The following is a 27,817-nucleotide window of genomic DNA, read 5'->3' on the forward strand; positions in this document are numbered from 1 at the left end:
TATTGGCCTTTTGTCAGCCGTTTCTTTCTACAGTCTGCTCCTGCTAAGGTGATACTTCTTGGCCCAGCCATTTTTTGGGCTTCTTCTTTGTAGCCCAAATCTTAGTTCCCACTTCTTCATGAAATTATCCAACATTCCAAACCTTCATCTATTTTGGGTTATGATTTTTATGAGCAGATAATTCAATTTGAATTGGGATCCGCCTAAGGAGGTAAGCCTTATTTTTCTTTCTTCTTTTATTCCTTGTCATTGGTAGATCTTGAAAAAAATAATAATAACAAAAAAAGTTTTCCTACAAAGAGATAATCATGCAACTCCATTCATATATATATATATATATATGAGATTTGATTCTTGTACTACAACATTACAACAACCTCTCACATGAGGGTGGACCCCAGTATGTGGGACCCACCCTCATGTGAGGGGTTGTTGTGTAGTTGTTGTATTAATGTTATAGATCTAACATTTTCCTATATATATATATATATATAAAAGAGGGGGAGTGATATTTACACTCACACTACACAACAATGGCACAATGGAGTGGGGTCCATGTGTGGGTCCCACTCCATTGTACCTTGGTGTTGTGTCATTGTTGTGTAGTGTGAGTGTTTTAATCATTTCTCATAAAAGAGTGGGACAAGAGATAGAGGACTATCAACTCTCTCTCTCTCTCTCTCTCTCTCTCTCTCTCTATATATATATATATATATATATATATATATATATATATGTTAACTACACAACTATTACAACAACAATTACATAACAATGTTAGTAATTGTAAATATATATATATATATATATATATATATATATATATATATATATGAGATTTGATTCTTGTACTACAACATTACAACAACCTCTCACATGAGGGTGGACCCCAATATGTGGGACCCACCCTCATGTGAGGGGTTGTTGTGTAGTTGTTGTATTAATGTTGTAAATCTAATATTTTTCTATATATATATATAAAAGAGGGAGAGTGATATTTACACTCACACTACACAACAATGGCACAATGGAGTGGGGTCCATGTGTGGGTCCCACTCCATTGTACCTTGCTGTTGTGTCATTGTTGTGTAGTGTGAGTGTTTTAATCATTTCTCATAAAAGAGTGGGACAAGAGATAGAGGACTATCAACTCTCTCTCTCTCTCTCTCTCTCTCTCTATATATATATATATATGTTAACTACACAACTATTACAACAACAATTACATAACAATGTTAGTAATTGTAAATATATGTTATTTGCACAACTTTTACACAACAATGTTGATGTGTCCAACATTTTTTTTTTTAAATAAAAAATAAAAATGCTGGACACATCAGTATTGTTGTACAGTTAACATATCTTGTAATTTTATAAGGAGGCTCCTTGTATCCTCCCAAATGTCATGTGGCTTTTAAAATCATCATTGGATCAAAATTCAATAATGATCGTCTCAAATTGAATGGTAATTTTGAAAGTCACATGACATTTGAGAGGACTAGAGTCATCCTTATAGCATTACTCAATTTTGGAACCGAGGTGAAGAACAAATAAAAAATTCTCTTGCAAATCATCCGGTGTGGTTTATGCTCTAGTACGTTTGCTTAATTTAAACATGATATATAAATAATAAAATTATTGATTAGAGTTATTGGGTTGAAGTGCTGTACCATCAGGTTTTCCACTTGCTAATTAAGTTTCCTTAATCAAGGGAAGATCTTGTCGACCATAGGAATTGAAGAATTTAGTGCTCCAAAAAGTCTAAACTGAATAAGACATCTGCCTCAATATTCCAGAAATATCTGTCCGTTATCGAAGGATATTCCATGAGCCCAGAAGAAAAGTAAGACATGGTAAATTAAAGATTATTAAAATCTACAATTAGGGGGTCTCTAATATAATTAAAGCACTTCTCCCATTCTAGAAGCAACAAAGATTGCTTCAGGCTGCATCAATCATTAAGATAGTTGTTGGGGACGCACAAGCGTACTTGTAGCACTAATTATTGTACAATCATGTTCTCCTTTAAATTTGTTCATTATTTGATAAGACACTTCTCAGTACAGTGGCATAAACTTTGATAACGTCCTTAATTCATTCATGTAAAACAATAAATATAAGTAAATATCAGTAAATGAGCTCGTTAGAAGTGCTAACTGGTCTCACTCTGATGCTTAAGTTAGTCTTTGGAGAGAATTTAGATCAAGTCTTTTTAATTAATAAAATCCTCTAAATAATACCTGGTGGTGCGTATTTATTTATAAATGAGACTTCAATTGTTTAATCCGGATAAGGTGGCCGGGAACTGATTCTTTGATTTCGAGATTTCTTTCTGAACTAGTCGAGATCCGGGTATTTCGAGTATCTTGGGATTTGATGCTCCAGAGATATTTTTGGCTTTTTGTGAAATTTTTGATGGGCTTACTCCTTAATGGGCCTTGGCCTTAATCTTCTAATGTAACTTGATGGATTAATGTAAATAAATGGGCTTGTATGAATTAAATAAGTCATTTTACTAACTATTGAGAATATTTTTCAACATTATTCATTTTGAATGAAAGGGTATGAATTACCTTTTTAATACACAAATTATGGCTTGCTTTTGATGAGTTAAAAAATCATTCTAAGAGCACAAAAAAGAAGAAGCATTTTTTTTTTTAGGGAAATTGTGTCAAAACTCAAAAGTTCATGAGTTTTATCTTCGTGACAAATAAGGACCATAATTTCTAATTTTGACAATTTAAGTCTTGAGCTTTGTTCGAGTGACAAATAAGTCCCTAGCTTAGTCAAATTTTCGTGCAATTTTTAACGGAAAACTTGCCACCCGTCATATCATCCACCCAAATAAAATAAAATAATAAAAAAATAATAAAAAAGAGAAAAAGAAGGGTGGAAATCCATCCCATGCAATGCCATTTCCACCGTCCACCTCATAGAAAGAGGTGATGGAGGTTGGCTCGGTCCAAGAGGAACGGTGGGGGTGGATCTACATTTTATTTTTTGGGCATAATTGCCTATGCGGCATGTTGTTGGGTGGACAATATAACAATAAACAAGTTTTCTAGTAAAAATTGGATGGAAAATATGACGGAAATAATTAATTATTTGTTACTCGAGCAAAATTTAAGATTTTAATTGTCAAAATTAGAAACTTGGGTCCTTATTAGTTATTAATTATTTTATTTATTTATTTTTAAATTGCTTATTGAGTTTCTATTTTTATCTTTAAGCTAATTGAGTTTGTTTCCTATATCCAATTGATAATTTTGTTCAATTCCATTTGAATTACGATCACACAATTTTCTAAAAAAATTGAAAAAAAAAATAGAGGGTGGCACCCCCTCTAACTGAGGAGGATGGCTCACGCCCATTTTTTTTGTCCTTTTGAAAAATGGTATAACTGTAATTTTAATACAAGACTCTTACCTAATTTTAGTAAATCAAAAAGAAAATCCACCTTCTTGGGAATAACATTGAGAAACATGTTAAATGAATATCCTCATTTATTTTATTTTATTTTTCTTTTGGAGAGTAGGGGCAAATTATGAAGTGTTACTTTATTTTTAGAGTTATATATATATATATATATATATATATATATATATATATATATATATATATATATATATATTTTTTTTCTTTAGGATATATATGTTATGTGGCAAGAATGTACAAGTGGAAAAAATTTCATTAATTTTGTAAAAAGTAGATTGATGAAAGGGACTATTTTGATAAATGTGAAAAGCACGTCTCTTTTGAAATTTAAAAAGTTTTTGTTTTTTTTGATAAAATAATAAACCACAAGGATCTAATTAATTTGTATTTAAGCCTTGATTATATAAGGAGGTAAATGATTAAATGAAGTTTCTTTGGGTAATAACATAAGTACGTGTCGCATGGTCGATTATTAATGGTACTTATTTTTTATTAATAAATTAAATACATGCATGGTATTCCAAAATGTCACAACACAAGTTCTTAAAATATAAGCTCATGTGCGGCGTGTGGTCAACAATTAATTCTAAGAATATTCAAATATTGGCATGAGAGAGAGAGAGAGAGAGAGAGAGAGAGAGAGAGAGAGAGAGACTTAGTGCAAGAGTAAAGAGTTCAATAATTGAGCACTACCTTTTGCTGCCTTTCCACCAACTCTTTCTTTTGTAGAGAGTAGCTAGAGTCTAAGAGAGATGCATGCTTTCTGTGAGAGATGCAAATCCAACAAACTTGTCTTTTTTTCTTGGAAACCTAATTTTGGGAAATAAAAAGGTTGTTTAAACTCATTTCACTTATGCATAAAGACAACATACTTCTTAGTTGAACAAATTGCAATTATGATTTATATATATATATATATATATATATATATATATATGATGAGTCTTACATACACCCCGTCCCTAAATTTTCACACTACACAGAAAGAAATAGGAAACATTCGATATTAGAAAGATCCAATTATTCTAAAACAGCAATAATATTTAATACGACTGCCATACAACTATCATACAAAACAATGACCTTGTTTAATTAAAAAAATAAAATAAAAAATAAGGGCTGATTTTTAAGTATTGTTAGTCTCAATTTGGACAATTATTGTATGCTAGCTGTATGTTCATCGCCAGAGGCAAAGCATATATATCATATGTTAACCTATGTTTGGCACGTGGATTGTATGGCCATATATATATATATATATGCATGTGTATAGGCTGGAATGTATACATTAGGGTTTGGAAGTGAAAGCAATTGCATTGAATTATTATTATTACAACCTCTTTTTGTTAGTGGGGGAGGGTAAAGGAAGCTTGGCATGAAAGAAAACTCGATCAACTTTTCACAAAGCCTCCTTTTGCCACCTTCTAGTTGCCTTCCGAGCTCATGGTTTTTCGCAGTTGGAGTACTCGTGGAGGCAATTATCTTGAGAGCACGGGGCACCTTGTTTTCCTTTAAAGTTCACCCACTCAAACTGACATGCATCCTTTCTTTTTTATTTGAGAACTGATTAAAGCTGTAAGGCTCTTGTTAGCATTATATATATATATATATATGAAAAATATTCTCTTATGACTCGTGGACTTCTGGCCGTTCATTTAAAATAAAACGGTTTAGATTGAGCTACATTAGCAATAAAAACAAAAGAAAAATATTAAAAAAGCAAAATGGTGGTCAAACTACCCCTTGAGAAGTGACCGACCATCGTTTTATCCTTTAAGGGGATGGCCAATCACTCCAAGGGAGTGGCTGTGGTAGCCGACCATCTCAATGGGTGGTTTGACTATTATCTTGATTTTCAAAATATTTTTCTTTATCATTAATGTGGCTCAATTCAGACAATTCAAAAGAATTGCAGAAGATCTTGATCTGACTTCAAACTCTTCAGTACGTAACAAAAACATTTCAAATAAAAAAAGAGAAAAAAACAGTTTTAGTCATTGTCCATCGATCTAGAGCTATCCTTCCAAGACAACAAACCAGAGGAAAATATATAAATGGTACGTGAAACAAGGAAGAATATAGGTAAATCACGTATCCTGATTTAATGGTAATTATTGTATAACACAATCTTCTTAATTGACTTCAAAATTAAAGATAAAAACAAAACGAAGAGGAGGGATATGATCCAGCTTGTCGGACATTATTAGATAGGGGCCTTCAAAATTAGAACACAAATTTGGCCGCTAACAATATTTTGGGTCCACCTCATGATAGATTAATAATTATTCTTGATTAATGATTAATTATCTTATGTCAAATTCATTCCAAAATAAAAACCTGTCGCATAAAAAGTAGATTAATTGGTGAAAGGAACACGTTTGTGAAAGGTATATATATATTAAAATGAAAAAAATATATATGATCAATCAGGAGGTCCAATAATTCACTCGTAATCTTCTACTAGATTTTGATCGACGAAGAGGATCTTTTCTCTTTGAACTAGCTTGCAGTATACGTACATACATACATATATAATACATATATTAATTAAGCCCCTTTGGCATTATCAGCTTGTATATATATTTAAATTTGAGGACTAGCTAGCTTCCACAAAAAAAAAAAAAAATAAAAAAAAAATAAAAAAATCCAGCGCTTTGACATGCAATTGGCCTTATCAAGTGATCCATATCTAACAAGATATAAATCTAAGTTAGTCAACTATATTTTTCTTGGATTTGTACTGATGTTTTTAGTATATATATGGACGTACAGTACGTTTAATTATAGGATAACGTGTATATATATATATATATATTAAAGAAGTACGAAGAACGATTAGGGCTCAATCTACTGCATGCAATGCATTGCTCTTATCTCTATATATCCAATTTCAATAGCGCTGTAGAATAATTAATTACCTGATATTTATAGCATTAATTACTCGTGAATTAAGGCTAGCTCGGAGCTAGCTAGCTTGGAGCCTTAATTTTTTGATTTAGTTATGTGTAATTATATTATGAAGCTCTGGGTTTAGATTTGACGTGAATGATCAGATGAAAGGAATTGAAGTTAAATGTGAGTTCAAAAGGTGACATGTGTCCCGCAATTTTCCTGGATTTCTCACTTTCACCTAACACTTAACCTAAACTTTTGGCTTTATGAGTGTCGACACCTTTCAATTATCATTATATATATATATATGAAAAAGAGTTAAAACGACGTGCAATTAATTAGTAGATCTTGCCCGCGACGTATACCAAAATAATAGATCTTTGCCCACAAGAAATCACCGTTTCAATATTATATTATTGCTTCACATCAATCCATTCCACTTTTTACTACTAGCTACTAATATAATTAGCCGAAAACTAACGTACCCTTTTTTTTTTTTTTACCTTCTATAATAAAAAATAATTAATTTGTTTAATTTCTTATACTTTCATTTAGGTGCTAAATTAAATCTGTCGCTAGCTGGTTAGCAGGTAATTAATTAATTAAATATAGTTAATTCGATCTCTAATTAATACTAGGCATCATTTCGTCAAACAACTTTCAACTTAACAGGGTAAACCAAGTACATAGAAGGATATAGAATATTTAGCTTCTAAGAGAAGATGTCCAAGTCATTAACCAAAACCACTGTAAAAAAATATGCATGAAATATTTAATAGTTGAGAACTATTTTTATAATGAATTGAAAGTTTGAGGTACCTTGTTCATGCTTAGAAAGTCAGAGATCACTGGACCTTACTAATTAAATTTTTGCTACCAAAGATTAAATAAAGATTAATTAGGATTTTGAGGATCTCGTTAAAACATTAATCAATCACTAGTGCTATTAAATGCATATTTGGGAACCCCCCTTGGACAAATAATCAACCAAAAGAGTAAAGAGGGTTTCTTATAAAACATGGGAATTGAAAGCCAAAAGAAAAAGGACAAGACAAACTAAAAAGGAAAAGGAAAAGGAAAACTCGGGAAAAAGGTGATTATATTTTGGAAGCTAAGTATCGGAGCTGAGCCAGCCATGGGGTTCAATACTTTAACTTAGTGGAATCATATCAGGACATGTTAGTGGAGGAGGAAGGGGGGTGTTAATTAATTACTTAATTAAGGCTGTAAAAGCAATAGTTAACTTTAAATAAAATCAGTTTAATTTGATCCTCCTGCATGCTACAAACGATACTTCACCAAAATAGTTCTGTAAATTGGAGCCTCATGGCTGGCAAACTGGATCCGGAATCAACACAAATGATAAAATACAAAAGGCAAAATAGAAAAAGGCAAAAGTATATTCCGAGAGAAGAGAAAAAAGAATATTGGATCTATTACACCAAGAGTTCATATTGTAAAGCATAAATCTTTAATTTTATTGCATTTCACAAATATAAAACAAAAGTTCAGAAGAAAAACCCCATTTCTTAAAATCTTCCAATTTTCTACGATCGGTGGGGTTCCCAAGATTACATGCATGCTTAGCTTACAAGTTTTTTCAAGAACTTACAAATTAAGCACTCGAAAAATGAAAAACTGAAACTTCATGCAATATTTTATTGTGATATGAACAACCAAAGACGTCCCAAATACAGCCGTAACAATAATAATTAACAAAGCTAGCTCTCTAAACCCCAACTTCTCGTGCAAAGATTGAACGTGTAAATCTCACTCGGCCATTTTCTTTTGCTGCCTCAATTCCCTGTAAAACTTCTCTATGAAGTCTGCGGCAGCTTTGTCCACGTGGCAGTCCTCGTCGGTGTCCCTCAACGGGAATGGCGAGTCCGTTATCCTGAGCTGCCTCACCATGGGGCTCCTTCCGAACCCAGGCAGCGCGGGCGAGGCCTCCACCAACGCCTCATTGTTCAACATCTCCAGAGCCACCCCTTCAATTGCGTTCATCGACACCACATCGTCGTCGAGGGTCGGCGAGGCGTGGGCGCAACCGAAGAAGTGGCTGTGGTGACGGTGCTTGTTGGTGATGTGGAAGGCGTAGTTGGGGGTGTTGCTGCAGCTGAACTCATACTCGCGCTGGGCGGAGGACACGTTGTGGTGGGTGTGGTGGGACATGAGGTTGCTAATGGCTTTCCCGGCGATCTTGCCACGTTTCATCATCATGTTGAGGTCGAGCATTAGCTTTCTCTTTGATACGCCTTTTCGCAGCATGAAAAAAGCTACTCGTACTATGCTCCATACTCTCTTCGCCGTCATTGGTACATTAGGTTCCATTTCTATTTTTTGTTTTGAGAGTGAGAATTTTTTCTTTTTTTTCGATTTCTTTTCTTTTTCTGAGTTTGAGAGAGAGAGAGAGAGAGAGAGAGAGAGAGAGAGAAATGGAGAGAGGATTTTGGTGTGAGAGGGAGATGGAAGAAGGGGGTGGTATATAAAGGGGACTATGGGGGGTGGAAGAGAGAATTAGGTTTAGTGTTTTAACTTTGCACTACAATGGCCAGTGGGTGCATAGATATTTCGGATTATTTTATTGCTTATTTTAATTGGTTCGGTCGGAGTGGTGATTGGTGGGGATGAAGCTGTTAGCCGTGTCATTGACCGTAATGAATAGAAATGAACCACGACATACATATATATATAGTAAATCATGGAGTTTCTATTATATATGTAAAAAAAAATATGATAAATAAAATTCAAAATTAAAGGAAGAATTTTATGACACAATATTTGTATATAAAAAAGTATATTTATCAAACTTTATAAATATGTGCCAAAAATAGTATAGCACTAATAAAAAAAATAAAAGAATAAAAGCAAAGTGTTTAAAAATAACATTTCACATGAATAATAATTAAAATAGTAATCGGAAGTATCACACTGTAATACCCCAGTCTCATATTGGGAAGAGATAAATAACTCACATAGAGTGCGTGATTTATAAAGATACTTATTGGTGCTAAATTTCACATTGCTTAGCTACAAATGGTATCAGAACCACTTAGTAACGCCGTGTCATGTGATACTGGAGTACTACATGACGTGACCTTAATAAAGATATCATGGGTTTAAGGAAGAGAGTTTGTAACACTTTAGTCACATATTGTAAAGATATGAATAGCTCATTTAGAGTGAGTGATTTATAAAGATACTCATGGGTGCTAAGTTCCATATTGCTCAATTACTAGGTGAAACTACGCTTTATAAGAAATTCTAGGAAAGTTCCAAATTAATTAGTCCTTTTAAGGTAATAGGGCAAATGTAACTACCGTTTTTCTTAGGTCGTTACAACCACTACCTGCTTCCCTCTCTTTTGGGATTACCTGAATTCATAACGTTGTACATGTTCATATAAAAGCAATAGAGAAGACAAGCAAACCAAGAAAAAAAAAAAAAAAAGCAAAAGAAAATCTTTGCGGTTGATGTATTTTTTTTCTAACCTAGTTATCAAGAAGCTCTCCCCTCTCTATAACGCCAAAATTTAACAAACACGGTACAAAAAAAAAAAGAAAAAAAAAATTTGGTAGAAGACGTGAGACAATAGATCAACATTATAGGTTAGGGGGACTCCATTTTTTTTTTAAAGAATTTTTTAAGGGGTCATGGCCCCTCTAGTCTCCACGTGCTTATGTGTAATATCCTGTTTCAAATAAGGTTAAAGAAAACCTTAGTAAGGGCTTAAGAATTTATAAGGAATAAGATTTGACTTGAATTTAAGAAAATTTGGTGTAAACGACATTTAGGGCAATTTTGGTTTTGAAAATGCCTATCAGTGGTTAGAGTGATCGATTGGTCTGAATCTGAGCGATTGATCACCCATTTTGAGGGATCAATTAGTGAGGTGCCAAAACCCTAGTGATTAATCAGTTAGGTGCAAAAACATGTTAGCTTAAGTTAAAACCCTAACGAGAGATCGGTGTTAGAAATTATGCGATTTGAATACGTCCAAAACTTGCAAAAACAGAAGATTGTGTATTTAAAGCACCTTAAGGGAACCCTAGCTACCATTTGGTTAGCTGGAGGCTCCAAAACACCCTAGCCAGAGAAAGTGAAGGTAGAAGAGAAAGAGGAAGAAAATGAAAAGTTTTTCCTTGAGTTTTTGAGAGACCAAGCATGTATTTTCGTTTCAAGATACTGCCTTTTCTGTAGAGTTTTTTCTGAGTGTGTTTTTGTGCATATTTTTGGCGTTATGGGTACGGAAATCAAAAGAAAAATTCTAACTTTATATGAAAACCCCTTCATTTATGTTGGGTCATGTTTTGAACGGATAAAAAGAGACTAAAAATGAGCTTTAGGGTATGTAAGGTGTAGGTATGAGTTGTTAAATGAAGCTTTTGGTACGTGTTTAATGGTGGAAGTGTAAAGTTGAAAATTTATGTTGGATCATTCTTCATGCCAAAACACTCTTACTTTATGCATTTCCTTTCATTCTCTAAGCTCTTCACTTACTTAAGCATCGAAGTGATCTCCCAGTGACTTTGTCCTTTCTTTTTCCTACCTTACATGCATTGTTGATCAAGGGCTTCGCGTGCAATCAGCTGACCTCTTCAGCATACGGGACGAAGCCGCAGACATGGTTCTTCAAGTACTACTTGTAAAGTTGAATCGAAGTTTCCAGAGGTTACCAACATTTTATAGCAAAATTTACAACAAATGAAAAAGGGAATATGATTTGAAAACAGCTTAAAATGGAAATTTGATTCCTGCTGGGATATCAAAGGCAGCCTGCGAATCATATTGTGTAGGCCCTGCTTGGAAATCAAAACCGGACCCTGAATATTGGATAGGCCTGCAACATATCCTCCCAAGCTGAACTTTTTCCTGGTACAAACCACATGAAATTAAACAGCCAGTACTAATAGTCTACAGTTATCACACAAACAGGATTTACAAGGATTTTGAAGGTTTCACACAGACACATGCTGCACACGAGAGAGAGAGAGAGAGAGAGAGGCTTCACAATTTTTTTTGCAATTTCTCCAATATTTATGTTAAATCACCACTTATCTTACTTCAATGTTATCGTGGTCATAGCGGACAACGAAGGTGCACCTGCAGCCCCTTATGTCGTGTAGCTTCCTTTGGATTTCCACAACAAAGGCATCACAGTAAACTGCATGATTTTCTCTTTCCTGCAAGTAGGACATTGAGGTCAAAAGATAAGACAAGTTAAAAGTTTTTGACTGTCTAACAACGTCACTCCATTATTTTCTTCCCAAGTTAATGGACGCCTGATAATTGACAGTTGATTGTTCTAGACATTTCAAATTCAATAAGTTGTCATGTAAAAGGCATCATGTTTATTTGCATGCTGAGACCCATGATTGTATTCTTGTTGTACAGCTAATTGGACCTATATAATGAGGAAGAAAAAGAAGGAAAAGGTCACCTGGAAGCAAAGCACAAGATCTCCGACCTTCACCCTCTGACACTCCGATGGTTCTAAAGGAATAGACCGCTCCCGCACCGCCCTTTTTACATTCACCCACTCATCCTCCTGCTTACTAAAGCCAGCAAATCGTACACGAACTTCCTATAACATGTAACAGGATTCCACATTTTTTCATAGGCTGGACTTTATCATACAGAATGATCTTCATAGGTGGACAGTATCACATATTGCACTATATAATTGCACGTGCAGGTTTAGCATAGAGATTGGATTTTGTCAGGGTATGATAAATGCTGCAAAAAATGGGAGTTCAACAAGTGCACCTTGTTGCACAATAGAGTATGCACATCAGTAAGTGCTTTGCAAAATGAAGCATTTCTTTACTATCATTTCCTTACCCTGATAAATTGTGTGAGAGAGAAACAATAGAAAACCAGAGAAAGTCCTCGATGATTTCCTCACCCTCAATGGCTTCTTGCTAAACATCATTCAATTAATCTTATAGGATATATCAAACCCAATATAAGTGACCCTGACAATCAGATTTCTATTTTCTACAGGTAATATCCATTATTTTGCAACATAAAGGGCAACTTATCCATTTAAGCAACTGAGATACACATAATTCTTTCTTTTCACTCTTGAAAAGAGACACTAGTTACGTTTGATGCCACGGAAATCAAAGCTTCATACCGCATCGAATTAATTTATATTAGCCTCAGTCACATTGTTGTAAACTCAAACTGGGTAAAATACTAATAAGAGCTCAAAACTAGCTCTCATTTGAAACAACCCAAGCATATGCTGTTCATGAAGTAAATTAATGTGACAAACATCAGAAATGCGACCTTTTTCATTTAACATATCTAGACATGGACGAGTTGTATTTTTTTCCTTCACAAATATTAGTAAACAAAAGGGACTCGTGTTAAGAAAATTGCAATTATACCAAAAGCATATAACAATAACAAAAATGATGACGAGTCTTACAAGTTCGCCTCTACTAGCAACTCTATAAGTGAGGAACGAAGCAACATCATACCTGAAAAGCCATAGAAATATTAGCTATGGTTACCAGCTCAATTGAAAAGGGCAGTACAATATTCAGAACTGAGGTTAATATTTTGAAATCTATTTTTGTCCTGGCTGCAGAGATAATTATGAGCTCCTAAGATATGTTGAATTTATATAATAACATCATGGAACTGGAATTCTGAGGAAACACTACTACTCAAAACATTTTGATCAAAATTTTGAAACTTCGAGGATATGAAATCAACAATTTTTGCTCTACTCTAAACTAACTAATTTTTAACATACAATCCTAGTAATGAAGCAGAGAATGTCGACAAGAAACTATCTTTGAAGTTTGAAGGTCCTTTGGTCTATTGAAAACTTTAAATATCATACACTTGGAAGTATGATAAGCGAGGTAATTAACTTCAGGAAAGGTAAGGAGAATGGTCATGCTTCGAAGTTTGTGGTTAGAGGGACCTAGGTTGAAGCTGGTAATATTTAAAACCATATAACGGTACTAGCATACATATAAGCTAGTGTGCAAACAAAGTAGATTATGTCACTGAAATAAAGGCAGTTAATTATTCTTAAAAAAATAAAATAAAAAGCTCTATGTTGTCCCTTCACTAGATTTTCAAAATCTTGAATTGAACCTTCACTAGTCCACAAATCTAACGTTTAACCTAAACTATTTATTTCTTAATGTTAATGAAATTTGTACTATATAAGGACATGAAACAAGAAAAGTATAACTTACTTTATTGAGCACACGACAGATTATAAGTGGGAATATAGATTTATGATGTAATTAATACAATAGTCTATCCCAATTATCGATTTATATTAACGTACCAACTTTACATAGCTTCATGCAATTTCAAGGTGTCCTTAACAGGCCAAGTCTGAACAGCATGGGCTGCTGCTTGAGTGTGACTTCAACTATTATAGGCATTAAGAACAAGTCTAACTAACTATGGACAACACAATTACCTTAACAAACAAACAAAAAAAAAATTCTTGATTCTGCAACCAGAGTTCCTAAGTTTAAAGTTCTTAAAGACATGGAACTAATGGTTTCCTTCACATGTAACTGATATATCTAGGTTATCTGAACAATTTTTTCTAGCATATATCCTGTTTATTGTCTTATAAATTGCAAGTGCTCTCACATGCTCTCAAATTGAGCTGATAAAATCCCAAGGCAACCTCTACACCCAACCTGACCCAATTTTATGATTTCTAGTCGGGCAATTAGAGGAAAAAAAATTAAGGAAATTGCAAACTTTAAACCAAGCCAGTATACATCTGAAAAATTTAAATATAACTAAATTGTCTTGTATTCTGGTTAATGAACTGGATACATTCATCTTTTGCAATTAAATTGTGATCCAATTGGACAATCATAACATGCCCAGACCCCAAAATAGCAAAACCCACATTCTTCATGTATCTAATCTCCATGGCACTAGGAAATTCCTAAGAATTGCAAGCATTCCATACATAAGCAGTAACTGAAGGCAAATATAAATGCTCCAGAACGAGGCCATTACATAACAAAAGGCATACTCTAATGAGTCAATGCTGTTGCTTGGTATGCTAATCTAGTTCTTATACCATACCATGGACAAAATAAATGCCAATTTTAAATGCTGCATGGTATAGAGTGCAAATGGCTAATAAGCATATATAGCATTTAAATATAAGCTTTTGAAGTTATCAATTGGTAGATGCATTCTCACCACGCATTATCTTTTGATGATTTAGCTTCAAATTGCAACTCTGAAATATCTGTGGCCTTTATACCTGTATTAAAACTGCTATTGTGAACTTTCCTATTGGATTAAATCACATGGAAGATTCCAACTTTATAAACTATAAATAAAATAGTTTCTTGAGATTGCAAGTTAAAGCATAGTGCACGTCCATGGCTTCACGTGAGGATATCATAAGCATTATTACTACTAAAGTGGCCAAAACTATGTTGCACTAAGCATTGCCACAAAGAGAAATGCTACATGCACTCCCAAGTGCACATTTGCATTAAATGCACTCTCTGACGTGGCAGTGAAAATTACCATTGGATTTTGGATCTAAAGATGATTTTTCATTGTCATGTTAGGGAGTAAGCACTTGGAAGTGCATGTAGCATTTCTCTTGCCACAAATAAACCATCAACCATCTCAAATAGTCCTTGAGCAAGAAACAGTAGCAAAACCATAAATCCATAAGACTAGACAAGACAGAGAAATAGTGGAATAGTGAGAATACTTAAAAACAACCAAAAGAGTTTGTTAAGAAAAAAAGGAAAAGATATAGCACTCGCAGTTAATTAAGATGACGCAGAGCAGATATTTAGTACAGATAAAGGACACTGAAAACTGAACTCATGCAATCAATTTGCAATTGAAACGGGACATCAATTTACACAACTACACAACCAACATCATGGGTTGGTTGATAGACTGGGACTTAGAAAGCAGTCAAAAGTAAACTCATGAGCGCCTTTTCATAAGAAAAAATAATAGTTCCTAAGTTGGGGGCAACATCGACTGTATTGCCCAAGTACCTTCTTTAAGCACTATGCAAATATGTGCAACCATTCAATAGCAAAGCTTTTCAGAATTAGAGTCTACCAATTGTGGTATGGACATTAGATCAAAATATTCAGTGTCGTGATTTTTCTTTTCTAGAAAAGAAAAGAAAAAAAAAGAAAGAAAGAAAGAAGAAGACAAGAAAGTATTTTTTATTTTGTTATTGCAAGTAGAATAAACCAAAATACACTTTTGTGATCACTTTTTTATAAGACACTTGTGATAAATCAAACAACCTTTTTTTTTTTTTCTCTCTGAAAATTCATTTAAATGAGATCAACAAATGAGCATTGAATTTAAACTCTCATAGAACAAGTACTCAACATAATATAGCCATGAATATCTTGTCAATAGTTCCACTCATGCTGACAAACAATGTTAACCTTTAGGACTTGGAGAACTTTCAGGCGCATTGCTTGGAATGTGTGCATCATCCGAAGTATCAACAAATAATTTCAGGGCCAGAGATGAGGAAGTTTCTTTATCTTCCAACTGCTCTTGCCTATTCTGGAACCAAGTTTGCACCTACAACACAATAAGAAAAAGATAAGAGTTACAAAGTTTCAAATACGAAGAAAATAACAGAGTTTGGATGAGAAAAGAAATAGAAAAACCTGCTCCCATGTTACGGCAGATTTTCCAGCACGACTTGCTGAGCGACTGCAATAATAAAGAAAGCCAAGGAAGAAAAACATATGATATGGTTAAACCCAGTTATAAGGAAGCACATAATGTGTTTAAAACTTTAAAAATGGTTCCATTCAATTAATTATGGTTAAGGTATGAGTGAAATAGACATCACCTAAAACTGGTTGCAATATCTTGGCAAAACTCCTGACCCACTGATTGTTCTGCAATCTCCTTAAATATATTCTCCAGCTTTACAATCTGGGAAGAACACAACATAAAAATCATTACAGAAGTTAGACGAAAATAGAGCAGTGTGATGGTAATAGTTAATGTGAGGCGTAAATTAAAAGAACACAATCTATTCATCTACTGGGGTCCAACTAATCTACAAATGAGCTAAGGGTGCCATATATCGTTGCAAAAATGAAGGACCATGCTTATTTGCCCAAGTGTGGAAGACTGTTGCACTCTGCCAATTTGTCTTTAGAAAGCTTTGATCAGCTGGAAAGCATATTCACACCAGACACTCAACGTTTCCGAATGGTATCAGCTGGCAAACTCATCTCATCACACCAGAAGGAACATAATATGTATAAAGGTAGGTCACACAGTTCAACCATATGTTGATTAGTAAAATGGCCATAACAATTGCTAGAGTACAGGATTCCACCTGTCTGTCAATTATTTTTTCAGAAACAATTTCTGCAGATCTCACAAGATGCTTGGACAACATCGCATGTATCCTTCAAGAAAAGCATCTTCTAACTATCTAACAATTTTCCACTGTAAAGTGTTAAGGCGTCACTAAATCATTAATTTTGGAAGAAGATCCCCTTTTCAGCTTGCTTATAAAAAAAAAAGAAAAAAAGATCCCCTTTTCAGCTTGTTAAAACGATTAGCTAACCATCAAAGGTTCAATGCAAGTGAAAGTGAAAAGTAATGCATACTATAAATTACAACTATTTTCCCACTTGAGCAGTATCAGTTTATTCAATACAAATAAATGTACCCCACCGTAACCTGTAGCCTAAGAAGAGTAAGGACCCCCTTGGTGTTGCCCTTATCCACTGATCCGATGTGCAAACAAAAGTCATTGTAATTTACCATACAAGTCCCGAAACAAAAAAAATTACTGCAGTCTACCTACTATGACTAGTAGTGAGTACAACATTAGATGCATTTGTGAGTCATATCTGGAAGACTTTCTTTGTTTCTTTTATGCACATTTTATTTTATTTTCGTTTTCATTTGGAGTGGCAAATGCATTAAAAGCGTCAAAACAACTGCTGCAACCTTGATATGATCAAGCATAATTAGGCCACCGGCATACAGAAGGCACAACCATAGGGTGTAGACAAGCGATAATCTCTACCCTGAACCACATCGCCTATGATTGAAATTCTAGAATATGCTTGAAAACCATCCGAGCAATACTATAAATATCAAAGTTTGGTAGACATGTATACACCCAAAAGCTTAGATACTTAAGATACAAAAATGAATTGGCAAACCAAATAAAACCCACAAATACCACATTAGAATGCAAACCTTTATCGAAAATCCGTATAATGAAGCATTTGAAGAAGAGGAAAAGGAAGTTAAGAAAATGTGAGAGCTAAAGTTGTTAAATTTCCTGCAGATTAAGCTGCGAAATGACAGACCCTCAAAGGCGTACACAAAGAGGTAGATGACTTACCTCAGCTAGAGTGAATTCATAAATAGAATCCTCGTAATCGGTTGGCCCAAACCCGTCCATTGGTAAGAGATTTTCAAGCAACGGAAAAAGACGGATAGAGAGGAAGTGTCACCGTGTCAGTAGTTTTTACTAGGTTTTTTTGTCTTCTCTCACGGGGGAAGGGGGGAACCGTCGTTGGGGGAGGCTGGGTTCTCTTACACGGAGAAGGGATAATTGCAACGTAATTCATAATTATTTTTTATTTTTTTTGGTTCAAAAAGTGTATAGAAGGTGATCGCGATAAACAATAATTACAAATTAATTTTTGAACACATTTTTCATTTAAAAGTTATTAAATTCTGTTAGTCAGTCATATCACACCTTATAAGAAACTGACACATGTCCATTATAATAAAATAAAATATATATATATATATATATATATATATATATATATATATATATATATATATATATATAAAATATTAGTTTTTAAAAAAAAAATTAAAAAAATATAAAGAGGTGGCTGCTGGCCGCCACCCCCAGCCACTTGTCAAGGTGATCGCGACCTCTCCCAAGAGCTGAAGGCCACCCCTAAAGTTGTTTGGGGGTGGCCCCCGGCCACTGGGGGTGACTGCTGGTGGGCAACCACCCATTTGTTTTTTATTTTATTTTATTTTTTTAAAAACAAATATCTATATTTTATTTTTTTATATTTTTATTGTAATGGACATGTGTCGGCATCCTATTGGGTGTAACGTAGCTGACTAACGGAATCTGTTAACCTAGTTGATGGAAAATTAGTGCAGGGAGTGATTCATAATTATTGTTTATCACGAGAACCTCTCATGGACTTTTTGAACCATATGGAGTGAAAAATAATTATGACTAATTCCAAGGACCAACGGTGCAATTATCCCTATGGATAATGATATTTGTAAACACATGGTACATAGTGTGTACACACATTAAATACACATTCATTTTGGCGTAGAATTCATGCATATAGGATCCATTTTACATGTATGGATTCTACATCAAATGTGAGATTGGTGTTAACTGAATTTTCAGTGGCACTCACAACCTGCCACACTGGCATAAGAGAAAAACGATTTCTTTTTTTTTTTTTTTTGGAAATCGGGTATGCCTAAAATTAGGATTTGAATTGAAATCTCTACTATTATGTGAAATCACAAGTTTTTTAAAAGAGTAATCTTATATATTAGACTTATTTTATTGGTCTTATATAGTAGTGCTCATTAGTCATTGGATCAATATTTATTAGAAAAAAAGAATTCAAAAACATTGACGAGCATGTCACATCATTCCATTAGAATAAGGATGAGATGAGTGTAATATATAGCATTATTTTTTTTTCAAAAAAAAAAATTAGAGTAATACTACGTACTTAACTTTCATTCCACTCTTATCCGAGCTGATCGATATGGCTGTATTGATCAGTCATTGGATTAATCTCTATTAAAAAAAAGAAAAAAACAAAAAATTCAATGGACGATAAGTATTTTCACATCAGCCTAGTACCTACTTAGATGAGAGTCGAGTATTTAAAATTACTCAAAAATTTATCGGAATAAAATTTTTAATAATTTATTTAATCTACAAACAACCAAAATCTCGTTAAGACAGAGGACGAACACTTTGATGACCAGAACCAAATGCCTTTTCTAATTTTACTAAATACTTTCCACCATGTAAAAAGATAACGTAGAATGGCGACTTGTTTGTTATTGTTCAACAAAATAAGCATTGTTTTATCGCATAAAGGCTTGATGATACTGTTTTTGTTGTTTATGTGCATGTTTTTAATCATTATACCATGGTTTAGCTCTTCAAATGTCACAAAGAAACTTGGGCATACTAGATACTTTATCATCATCAAATCATAGTGATGATGCTGATAAGAGGAACTAATTACACTCTTATGCCTTTTGGTAGCTCCACATGATAAACGATGTCAAGCTCAATCCCATCCATTGGCCTCATTGAAATGACATCTGCCCCATTAGGCAACTGTAAAAGTATATACATTAATCTCATTGATTGATGGAAAGATGACAACATCAAAATTTCTTGAACATGTAAGCGAAAAATTGGTATATAAGAGTCAAAACTAAAGCCACCAAGGCTTGTTGACCCAGAGAAACAGACTTTTCCCTTTTGGTTTTGGAGTTGCTGCTGTTGATGGTGCTTGGAGGTGAATAGAGGAAAGCCATTGATATACTGTCCTCTTTCTCATCTTCAAAGATTGGCCTTCCTATCACATGCTTGTAATTCCCACCACTCAATGCCTGTGAGAGTATAATAGAAGACATATATATATGATCACAACAATGGAATCACACATGTTAATCAGCCGGGAAAGACGGAGGAAGAGATTAGTATAAATTGTCGTCATTTACGCTAATGACTTGATTATTAAACTACTATTTATCTTAAAAGCTTAAATTGATAGATAAAATAAATTTAATTATATAATATCACCAGAAAAAGCTTCAAGGTACTAAAAAGCAGAAACAATGTAAAACAAGGTTTGTTTTTGGTGATGATGGTGGGGTTGCCTCTAATTATTGACCATTATAATTATAATAGCAGTAGGAACAGAGTGACTTTGTCATGATTTTGAACACCACTTCAGTACAAAATGAAAGAAACTGTATGAATAATTATCAATGAATTTCATCGACATGTTCCAGCAAAAGGCCTTCTAGGCTGCAACTCCAATTGTTCAATGTATTTGTGAGTTGTCAACGGCCTAAATCATGGCTTTTATGCTCTTTATGGAAAAAGATGAATCAATGTGTTGAAAGCTTTTGCTGCTTGGTAGGCCTACCCAAAATCTACAGCTTTAGCCAAGCAAAAACAGCATCGAAATTTACCTGGATTTGGTCTCCAGCTGTGATGATTAGAGCACCTTTATCTGGGATAAAAGATACCCAGCCTTTCTTGGAGTAAACATGGAACTCTGAAGCCCCAGCACATACATGCAAACATAATGCATGAGAGAAATCAGTGCCCCTTATCAGCATCCTAATCACATCATACCATCGATCAGCTGGAACATTCCTGCTATGCTTGTAGAGACAACAAACTGACCCAACTTCTTGCCCTTGTATCATATCATTTCCACAAATTGATCTTCTTTGAGAACTTTCCCAGAGGGCTAGTAGAATTTTCTCAGCAACCTTCTCTATCTCCCACAAAAGGGTTTCCATTTTCTCACTGCAGATCACAACAAGTTTGGCATGAGATAATTGGTCCATAATTTGTTGAAAACCATCTTGAATCCATAAACATCCTAATTGCACAGTATTCTTCTAGTTAAAGAAATGTAAACCATGTTGGGCTTAAACTAATTAATTGCACAATTCATCATGTCATCATATCACACATTAAGCTTTTACTAGTGTTTTAACTCAATCCTACAGCACCAAGAGATGAACAGACATGCACCATTTTTGCCAAATTCTTCAAGTACCCAATTTTTCATTAGCACAAACAACAGGTAAATTATGAAAACTGAGGTGCTATATCCAGGAATTCTGATTGCCTAGCACTGACCATAGATTCTTATGCTTGCTACAAGGATCAAAAAGGAAAGAAAAGAAATGAAATGGATCCAAAAGCCTATCTATAATAGGCTGACAAAAATTATTTCCACCATAGTCATATAGTAAATATGTCTTTAACAATAAAAAAACCTATATTTTATTCCTAGACAAAGATTAACGCCAAAACATAATGACCACAAATGCCAGAAGCCATATATTCAAGACAAGACAAGGCAGTTATTACCAGAAATTTGAATACCCAAGTGGCCAAATTCCCTCCATTTTCAACTTCAAGACTTCATCTCTACACCAGACAAACTCTTCACTAAATTCACTCTCACCCTCCTCTCCATGACCTTCCTCAAACCCATATGGCCTTTCCAAAGACCTCGTCACTGCCGCCTTCTTCTCCAGCGGGACACGGAAAACTCCGGTGGCCACCGCCAATGCTGCACCTATAGTTTCAAGCGGAATTCCGTGGTTCACTAGCTGAAAGCACCCAGTTCCGGGTATGGAATCCAAAATCTTGCGTATTGGATCACTCTCCTTGGAATTTAAGGATTGAAAATCAATTACCGGGGGGCTTTCGGTGAACTTTTGGCGGGGAAAGACCTTATCGGGCAAGATGAGGTCGGGAACACGTAGCGAGTGATGGAGGAATTCGGTGAGGATTTCGTCATTCGTGACGGTCGATCGGCGGCCGGCAGCTATTGGAGAAGGCGGCGGGGCACGGAAATCAATCTGGTTTTCGGACGTGGGTTCAGGCGAAATTGCCATTGGGATAACAAACTAAGGGGTGAGTGAAGCTCCTCTGTAAGTATATATGATAATCTTTGTGTGTGTTTGATTTATGATTTTGTCTGTTTGTTTATGATAAAATTTGTAAAAAGGAAAAGCATAAGGTGCAGCAATGATGGCATGTCTTAAACGTCTCAAACATTCGGAGAATCATCAAGGCATTTTTGCTTCTTTTTCCATCTGCCTTTTTCTGCTCAAGACTTCCTTTACATCCCCGGTGTCATTCATCATCTCTTTGGTGGCAAGCTTTGGCCAGGCTAGTAAGGGTCATGGCTCTTTAGTTACAGTTGTGACTAATCAGAATCTCACTTTTTCTCTTTATCATTATGTAACTCACTACCAACTCTACACAACCCCAAACTTTATGCTTCTCAACAATTTCTTCTGCTCTTATTTCACCAATTTCTGACCAAACACTATGTGTGATTTTCAGTTAACTAACAAGAAAATTTTGAACGCATTTGTCGTTGTCTTTTGAGAGACACATATACACAACTAATCACAAAACTATACTGTGCTAACGTATTGGTAAACTCTGAACACAGAACTGTCTCTCACCCAAACATAAAGTAGATCAGTCAAGAAATTCGAACCTTGGTCTGTAGTACGGTGAGCATATTTACTTCCCAGTTGAGGTGACCATGTGACACTCATCATAAAATTTTAAACCTATTACAAATTTAATACATGAAATATATATGATTAAAAATTACAAAGTAATGGTACCAATTAGTACGACTTGCTACATTCTATAGCGTTATTGTTTGTATAGTTTGTGAAATTTTGGGGTCTCCTACTTAGGATAAAGGCATTTATAAGCCACAATTAACGTAGGATTATTTTTATTTATACCTTAATGGGTGAACCTTTTTTCTTCTATTATTTATTTGCTTTTGGTTCTGAAGTGAACCGACTATTAAATTTTCCATCTTTCTTTTTTTGGTTGGGGTCCTTAATCTGTCATCATTTCTATCTCACGTGATGCTGAACATTTTGATGGGCCTACTTGGTACCCACTGGGTCTACCTTGGGCCAGCTTGTCTCAATTTTAGGCTTAAATCATATTGTGGGGCGGGTAATGATTATTTATTCGACCCCACCATTGTTTAAACATAGGTTATATTAGGATTCTCATCCCGCTAGGCAAATTTTATTCTGACTAATCGAAATATATATATATATATATATATATATATATATATATATATATATATATATATATATATATATATATATATATATATATATATGCCCCTGTCCCCTGGAATGCCCCCCCCTCAGCATCTTATCAATGGGCAAACTTGCCCCCACCCCTTCCCATGAGATTTTTTATTTTTTTCATAACTGAGATAACTACAGAAATGGCGAGAGGGACGAAGGTTGAAGACGACTGACAAGCTGAGCGCAACTTTTTTAATTTCTCTCAAACGCACTGTTTGGAGATTAGAAGTGTAAAAAAGTAAAGAGTCATCAATAAGCTATAACACCTACAGGCTCAAATTTATTCATTTACAACTGTAAAACAATACAAGCAGAAAGTCCAAACTCTACAAGTCGTAGGCTAAAGCTGCAACTTGACAGTAAAACGTCTCACTTTTTTTTTTTAAAAAAAAAAAAAAAAAAAAAAATTAATAAATCAGATCAGATATTCAGATGTGAGTCGGTGTGACTTGTGAGTCGTGACCGTCAAGCGTAGTAGTGTGTCACCGTGTGGCTTCAGAAATATTTGGCAACGGTTCAGATTTTTTTTTAAATGACGGATCAGATTGCTTGAGAAAAAAAAAAAAAAAAAAACCCTATTGTTATTTAGAACTATACAGCCGTCAGCCGTGTGCGTTATTATTTTTTTGTACGGGGTTAAACTTGAAGCAAGTGATCCTTTCTATTTTTCTATACTTTTCTCGATCAAATTAATTTCTAATCAAAATTCAACTTTTTAGTTTCAGGGATATAATAAACTTTCATATTAATTAAGATTTAAGCTTTTATATTTGAATTGTTCTTTTCATTTTTGCAACACTTAAATGGATTGAACAACTTGCTTAGAAGATAGTGGTGATGAAGAAAAAATATCATTTATCCATTGGTTTATTCATTAGTGACATTGTCATTGATTCTACCAGTTGCGACAACAACTGTTGAAAGAGCATTTTCAGTAATGAATATTTTTAAAAATTATTTACGTAACAGAATGGGAGATCAGTGGATGAATGATTGTTTGGTCACGTACATTGATAATGATATATTCGAAACTATTAGCAATGAAAAAATAATGCAGCGATTTCAATATATGAAAACTCGTTAATGACAACTGAATTGAATTTTAAGTTACATTTATATGTTTTAAAAATTAATTTAATTGTGATGAATTATTTATTTTTTGCGTTAGTTAAAATTTTTAATTAATTTTTGTTCAACTTTAATTTTTTTTTATTCGTTAAAAAAAAATTCTTGACCCCCCTCACCCAAAATCCTGGCTCCGTCACTCTATATGCAAACTTAAATAAATTAAGATTTCACTTGTTATATAATTCATGATTATCAGCCATAGAGTAATCAGGATTTGGATTACCCAAAGAAAAGAAAAAAAGTAACATAACCTAAAGGTAGTGAGGCATGACTTTGAGATGATAGTGAAAAAAACGTAACATAACCTAAATGTACTAAACTTACCAAATTCAAAACGACATTATTTTATTAAACTTTTTTTTATTTTTATTTTTATATATATAAAGGGAATGCAATTATTAACTTAATAACCTGCATCTCCATACCCTAAAACCGTTACCCGCATCCACATATGGGGATAGCGGATGTGGGCGGTTATATTCGTCTGCATTTTCACCCGTAGCTGCTACACTGTTCATCAATTTGGTAAGTAATTTTCACTTATCAAACGTAAAAATAAAGCATTTTTAATATCTAATATTCTCTCTCCTCTGAATAAAGAATAAAGAAAGAAGGGGAACTTCCTCCAATCCAAATGACATTTGTCCATTGAATATGTGAAAAACACATGCTTTTTTATTAATAGAGACAAAGTTGAAAGAAATTTTATTAAAAAAGTATATGCATCTCACATACTATTAAAAAAAATATATGCTTCTCACATGTTATGACACACATGCCATTTTTATAGATTAGGTTGGAGATCGTCTTAGAGGAAGTTCCTTCAACCCAATTTAGAAGTGTTAGATTATGTATATATATATTGTCCCACATGGGTTATTGTTATGTATATTTTTCTTTCATTACTAGCCTATATATATAGGCCCCTCATGTACAGCTTACATGTGATTCAATATACAATTTTACTCTCAACATGGTATCAGAGCACAGGTTCTGAATCACTTCTATTTTTCTTTTCTTTTTTTTTTTTTCTTTTTTTCTTTCAGCCTCTTCCCAGAAATTTCCCGGCGCCGCCGTTGCTTCTGCCATACCTCATTGCTCTGTCTTCCTCGGTTCTCCTCCTCATAGTCCTTGTTTCGAGGTGATTCATATACCAATCGAAACCTTGGGAGAAAACCATGCCAAAGCCGTCGAGAACAGCCAAATCAGATCCTCCACGCTCCCTCACGCGCCGCCTGAAGATTCTGCTGCCGCCAGTCGCTTCTGCCGTTCCGCCGCCGATCCAGCCATTCAATCACTCCAGTTGCCGTCCAGATCGATATCTCAGCCTCATAGCTGCTCAAAGACACCGAGATCGTCCCCATCTGACGGCGGACACGCCTTCATGCGCCAGTAGAAGTTTCTGCCCACTGGTTCACGTGCCCACGCGCCAATCCCTGCTGTGCCACGTCATCACCATTGACTTTGACCGTTGACCGTTGATTTTTGACTGTTGACCGTTGACCACAGACCAGGTGTTTTCTATTTATTTTTTCGTTTTGGTTTTATTTTTTTGGTTTGTTTCTACTTTTGACCTCCCCAGATGGCACAAAACGAGGTTCTTGCTCATATTCATGTTACTTTAGATGGCACCAACTACACTGTTTGGTCCCAATCTCTGAGGAGTTTTCTTAAAGGCCGCAAGCTCTGGCTCTATGTGACTGGGGATATCCCCAAGCCAACTAAAGTCACTGCTGAAAGCGATGATGCTTTCCGTACTCGTCTTATTGATTGGGACAGCAAACATCATCAGATTCTTTCGTAGTTTCGTAATACCACAATTCCCTTTATTGCAACTTTATTTGGCAGTTTTGATGATGCTCAGGGTACTTAAGATATGCTTGCTTCTCGCTACTCCTTGATTGATGGCTCTCGGAAGTACCAGATTATTCTTGATCTCTATCGTCTGAAGCAAGACTCAGATTAGACTATTACTGATTTTTTTGCTCACATGCAGTTCCTATAGGACCAATTGGCTCTTTCTGATCCTGCATGGAAGGATCCTACTGATGCTCAGATGTATGCTGATCGCAGGGACCAACATCGTCTCTATTAGTTTCTGATGGCTCTGCGGGATGATTTTGAGCCTGTTTGTGGGCAACTTTTGCACCGCTCTCCTCTTCCTACTTTGGACCAGGCTGTTTGTGAGCTTGTTCAAGAGAAGACCCGATTGTCTACCTTGCGCTCTCAGCACACTCCGCATACTCATTCAGTATTAGCTGCTCCATCGCCTCAGACTGAGCACTCTAACAAGTCTGACAGGTCCGGCCATGGACCTTCCAAAAACCGTGACAATCCTTTTTGTTGCTATTGTCGCCGTCGTGGGCATACTATTGACAATTGTTAACGCAATGCCAAATCTTCTGCATCTGCCGCAGTCATTACCACTACTGAGAGTGCTTCTTCTTCAGCTGCTCCAGTTGCTTCCTCTGGTGATTCTATAGGATCTGCTCTCACCTTATCTCCAGCTGACTTTAAGGCAATTATCAACCAGGTCCTCGCTCGTTCTGGTAATGCATCTTCCTCTGTCCTCTTTGTTTTGCCAGGTAAATCTTCCTCTTGGCTTTTTTACTCCGTCTGCTGCAATCATATGACGCCATATGCCTCCTCATTTACCACTTCTGCCCTTCCATCACATACATCTTTAATTCACACAGCGGATGGCTCTTCTATGACTGCTCAAACCATAGGCACTGTCCATACAGCTTATCTTTCTATTTATGATGTTTTTCATGTGCCTAAATTGTCCTTTAACCTTTTATCTGTTGGACAACTGTGTGAATTGGGTTATAGACTTGTTTTTGACTCCTCTGGTGTGTATGTGCAGGATCCTTGAACGGGTCAGACACTTGGGAGCAGGCGTAGAGTTGGGCGACTGTTTGAGCTTTCATCCTTACACATTTCCATCCCTGGTGTCTCTGCTGCTGCCACTTCATCACCGTCATCTCTTGCTCTTTGGCATTCGCGTCTTGATCATGCATCTGTGTCTCGGGTACAAGTTTTAGCTTCTAAGAGTTTATTAGGTTCAGTGTCCAATAAGTCTTTTGATTGTATTTCTTGTCAACTTGGGAAACAACCAGCTTTGCCTTTTAATAATAGTGAGTCTATTGCATCTGCTTCTTTTGATTTAATTCATTCTAATGTTTGGGGGCCTTCCCCTGTTCCTAGTATGAGTGGCTCACGTTATTTTGTGATTTTTGTTGATGATTTTTCACGTTACACCTGGGTGTTTTTAATGAAATCACGTTTTAAATTATTGGATATCTATCGCAATTTTACAAAAATGGTTGAGACCCAGTTTTCAAAACGCATTAAAGCTTTTCGTTCTGACAATGCCTTAGAATAAACTCAATAGGCTTTTCAAAATATCTTAAAACAC

General features: G+C 35.0%; 3 protein-coding genes across 3 annotated transcripts; all 3 read right to left on the minus strand.

The window, feature by feature from the left end:
* Nucleotides 1-7,775: 7,775 nt before the first annotated feature.
* LOC133863952 (uncharacterized) lies at nt 7,776-8,794 on the minus strand. The gene has a single exon (XM_062300117.1). It carries the CDS (start codon nt 8,656-8,658, stop codon nt 8,098-8,100), a length of 561 nt encoding a protein of 186 aa, XP_062156101.1. The 5' UTR covers nt 8,659-8,794; the 3' UTR covers nt 7,776-8,097.
* A 2,158-nt stretch (nt 8,795-10,952) lies between these two features.
* Nucleotides 10,953-17,897, minus strand: LOC133863937 (protein SAWADEE HOMEODOMAIN HOMOLOG 1). The gene is made up of 9 exons (XM_062300099.1): nt 17,705-17,897; nt 16,181-16,266; nt 15,993-16,038; nt 15,762-15,903; nt 14,527-14,590; nt 12,761-12,812; nt 11,768-11,911; nt 11,391-11,510; nt 10,953-11,199 (listed from the first exon to the last, which is right to left on the minus strand). The coding sequence occupies exons 1-9, from the start codon at nt 17,762-17,764 to the stop codon at nt 11,062-11,064; spliced, it is 852 nt and encodes a 283-aa protein (XP_062156083.1). The 5' UTR covers nt 17,765-17,897; the 3' UTR covers nt 10,953-11,061.
* Nucleotides 17,898-19,540: 1,643 nt separating this feature from the next.
* On the minus strand, nt 19,541-22,296 carry LOC133864316 (1-aminocyclopropane-1-carboxylate oxidase). Its single transcript, XM_062300604.1, has 3 exons — nt 21,497-22,296; nt 20,581-20,923; nt 19,541-19,992 (listed from the first exon to the last, which is right to left on the minus strand). The coding sequence occupies exons 1-3, from the start codon at nt 22,027-22,029 to the stop codon at nt 19,765-19,767; spliced, it is 1,104 nt and encodes a 367-aa protein (XP_062156588.1). The 5' UTR covers nt 22,030-22,296; the 3' UTR covers nt 19,541-19,764.
* Nucleotides 22,297-27,817: the final 5,521 nt, after the last annotated feature.

The sequence above is a fragment of the Alnus glutinosa genome, chromosome 3 (genome assembly GCF_958979055.1).
Source record: "Alnus glutinosa chromosome 3, dhAlnGlut1.1, whole genome shotgun sequence".
Classification (NCBI taxonomy): domain Eukaryota; kingdom Viridiplantae; phylum Streptophyta; class Magnoliopsida; order Fagales; family Betulaceae; genus Alnus; species Alnus glutinosa.

Bases quoted from the DNA above. Each gene is read 5' to 3' on its own strand.
- LOC133863952 (XM_062300117.1), bottom strand. From the start codon at position 8,658: ATGGAACCTAATGTACCAATGACGGCGAAGAGAGTATGGAGCATAGTA.
- LOC133863937 (XM_062300099.1), bottom strand. From the start codon at position 17,764: ATGGACGGGTTTGGGCCAACCGATTACGAGGATTCTATTTATGAATTC. The intron at 12,813-14,526 runs GTGAGAATGCAT...ATGGCTTTTCAG, and splicing joins TCATCAAAAGATAATGCGTG to GTATGATGTTGCTTCGTTCC. The intron at 11,912-12,760 runs GTAAGACTCGTC...TACATGTTATAG, and splicing joins TTGCTAGTAGAGGCGAACTT to GAAGTTCGTGTACGATTTGC.
- LOC133864316 (XM_062300604.1), bottom strand. From the start codon at position 22,029: ATGGCAATTTCGCCTGAACCCACGTCCGAAAACCAGATTGATTTCCGT. The intron at 20,924-21,496 runs GTAATAACTGCC...TGTGATCTGCAG, and splicing joins CTTGGGTATTCAAATTTCTG to TGAGAAAATGGAAACCCTTT. The intron at 19,993-20,580 runs GTAAATTTCGAT...ATACTCTCACAG, and splicing joins CAGCTGGAGACCAAATCCAG to GCATTGAGTGGTGGGAATTA.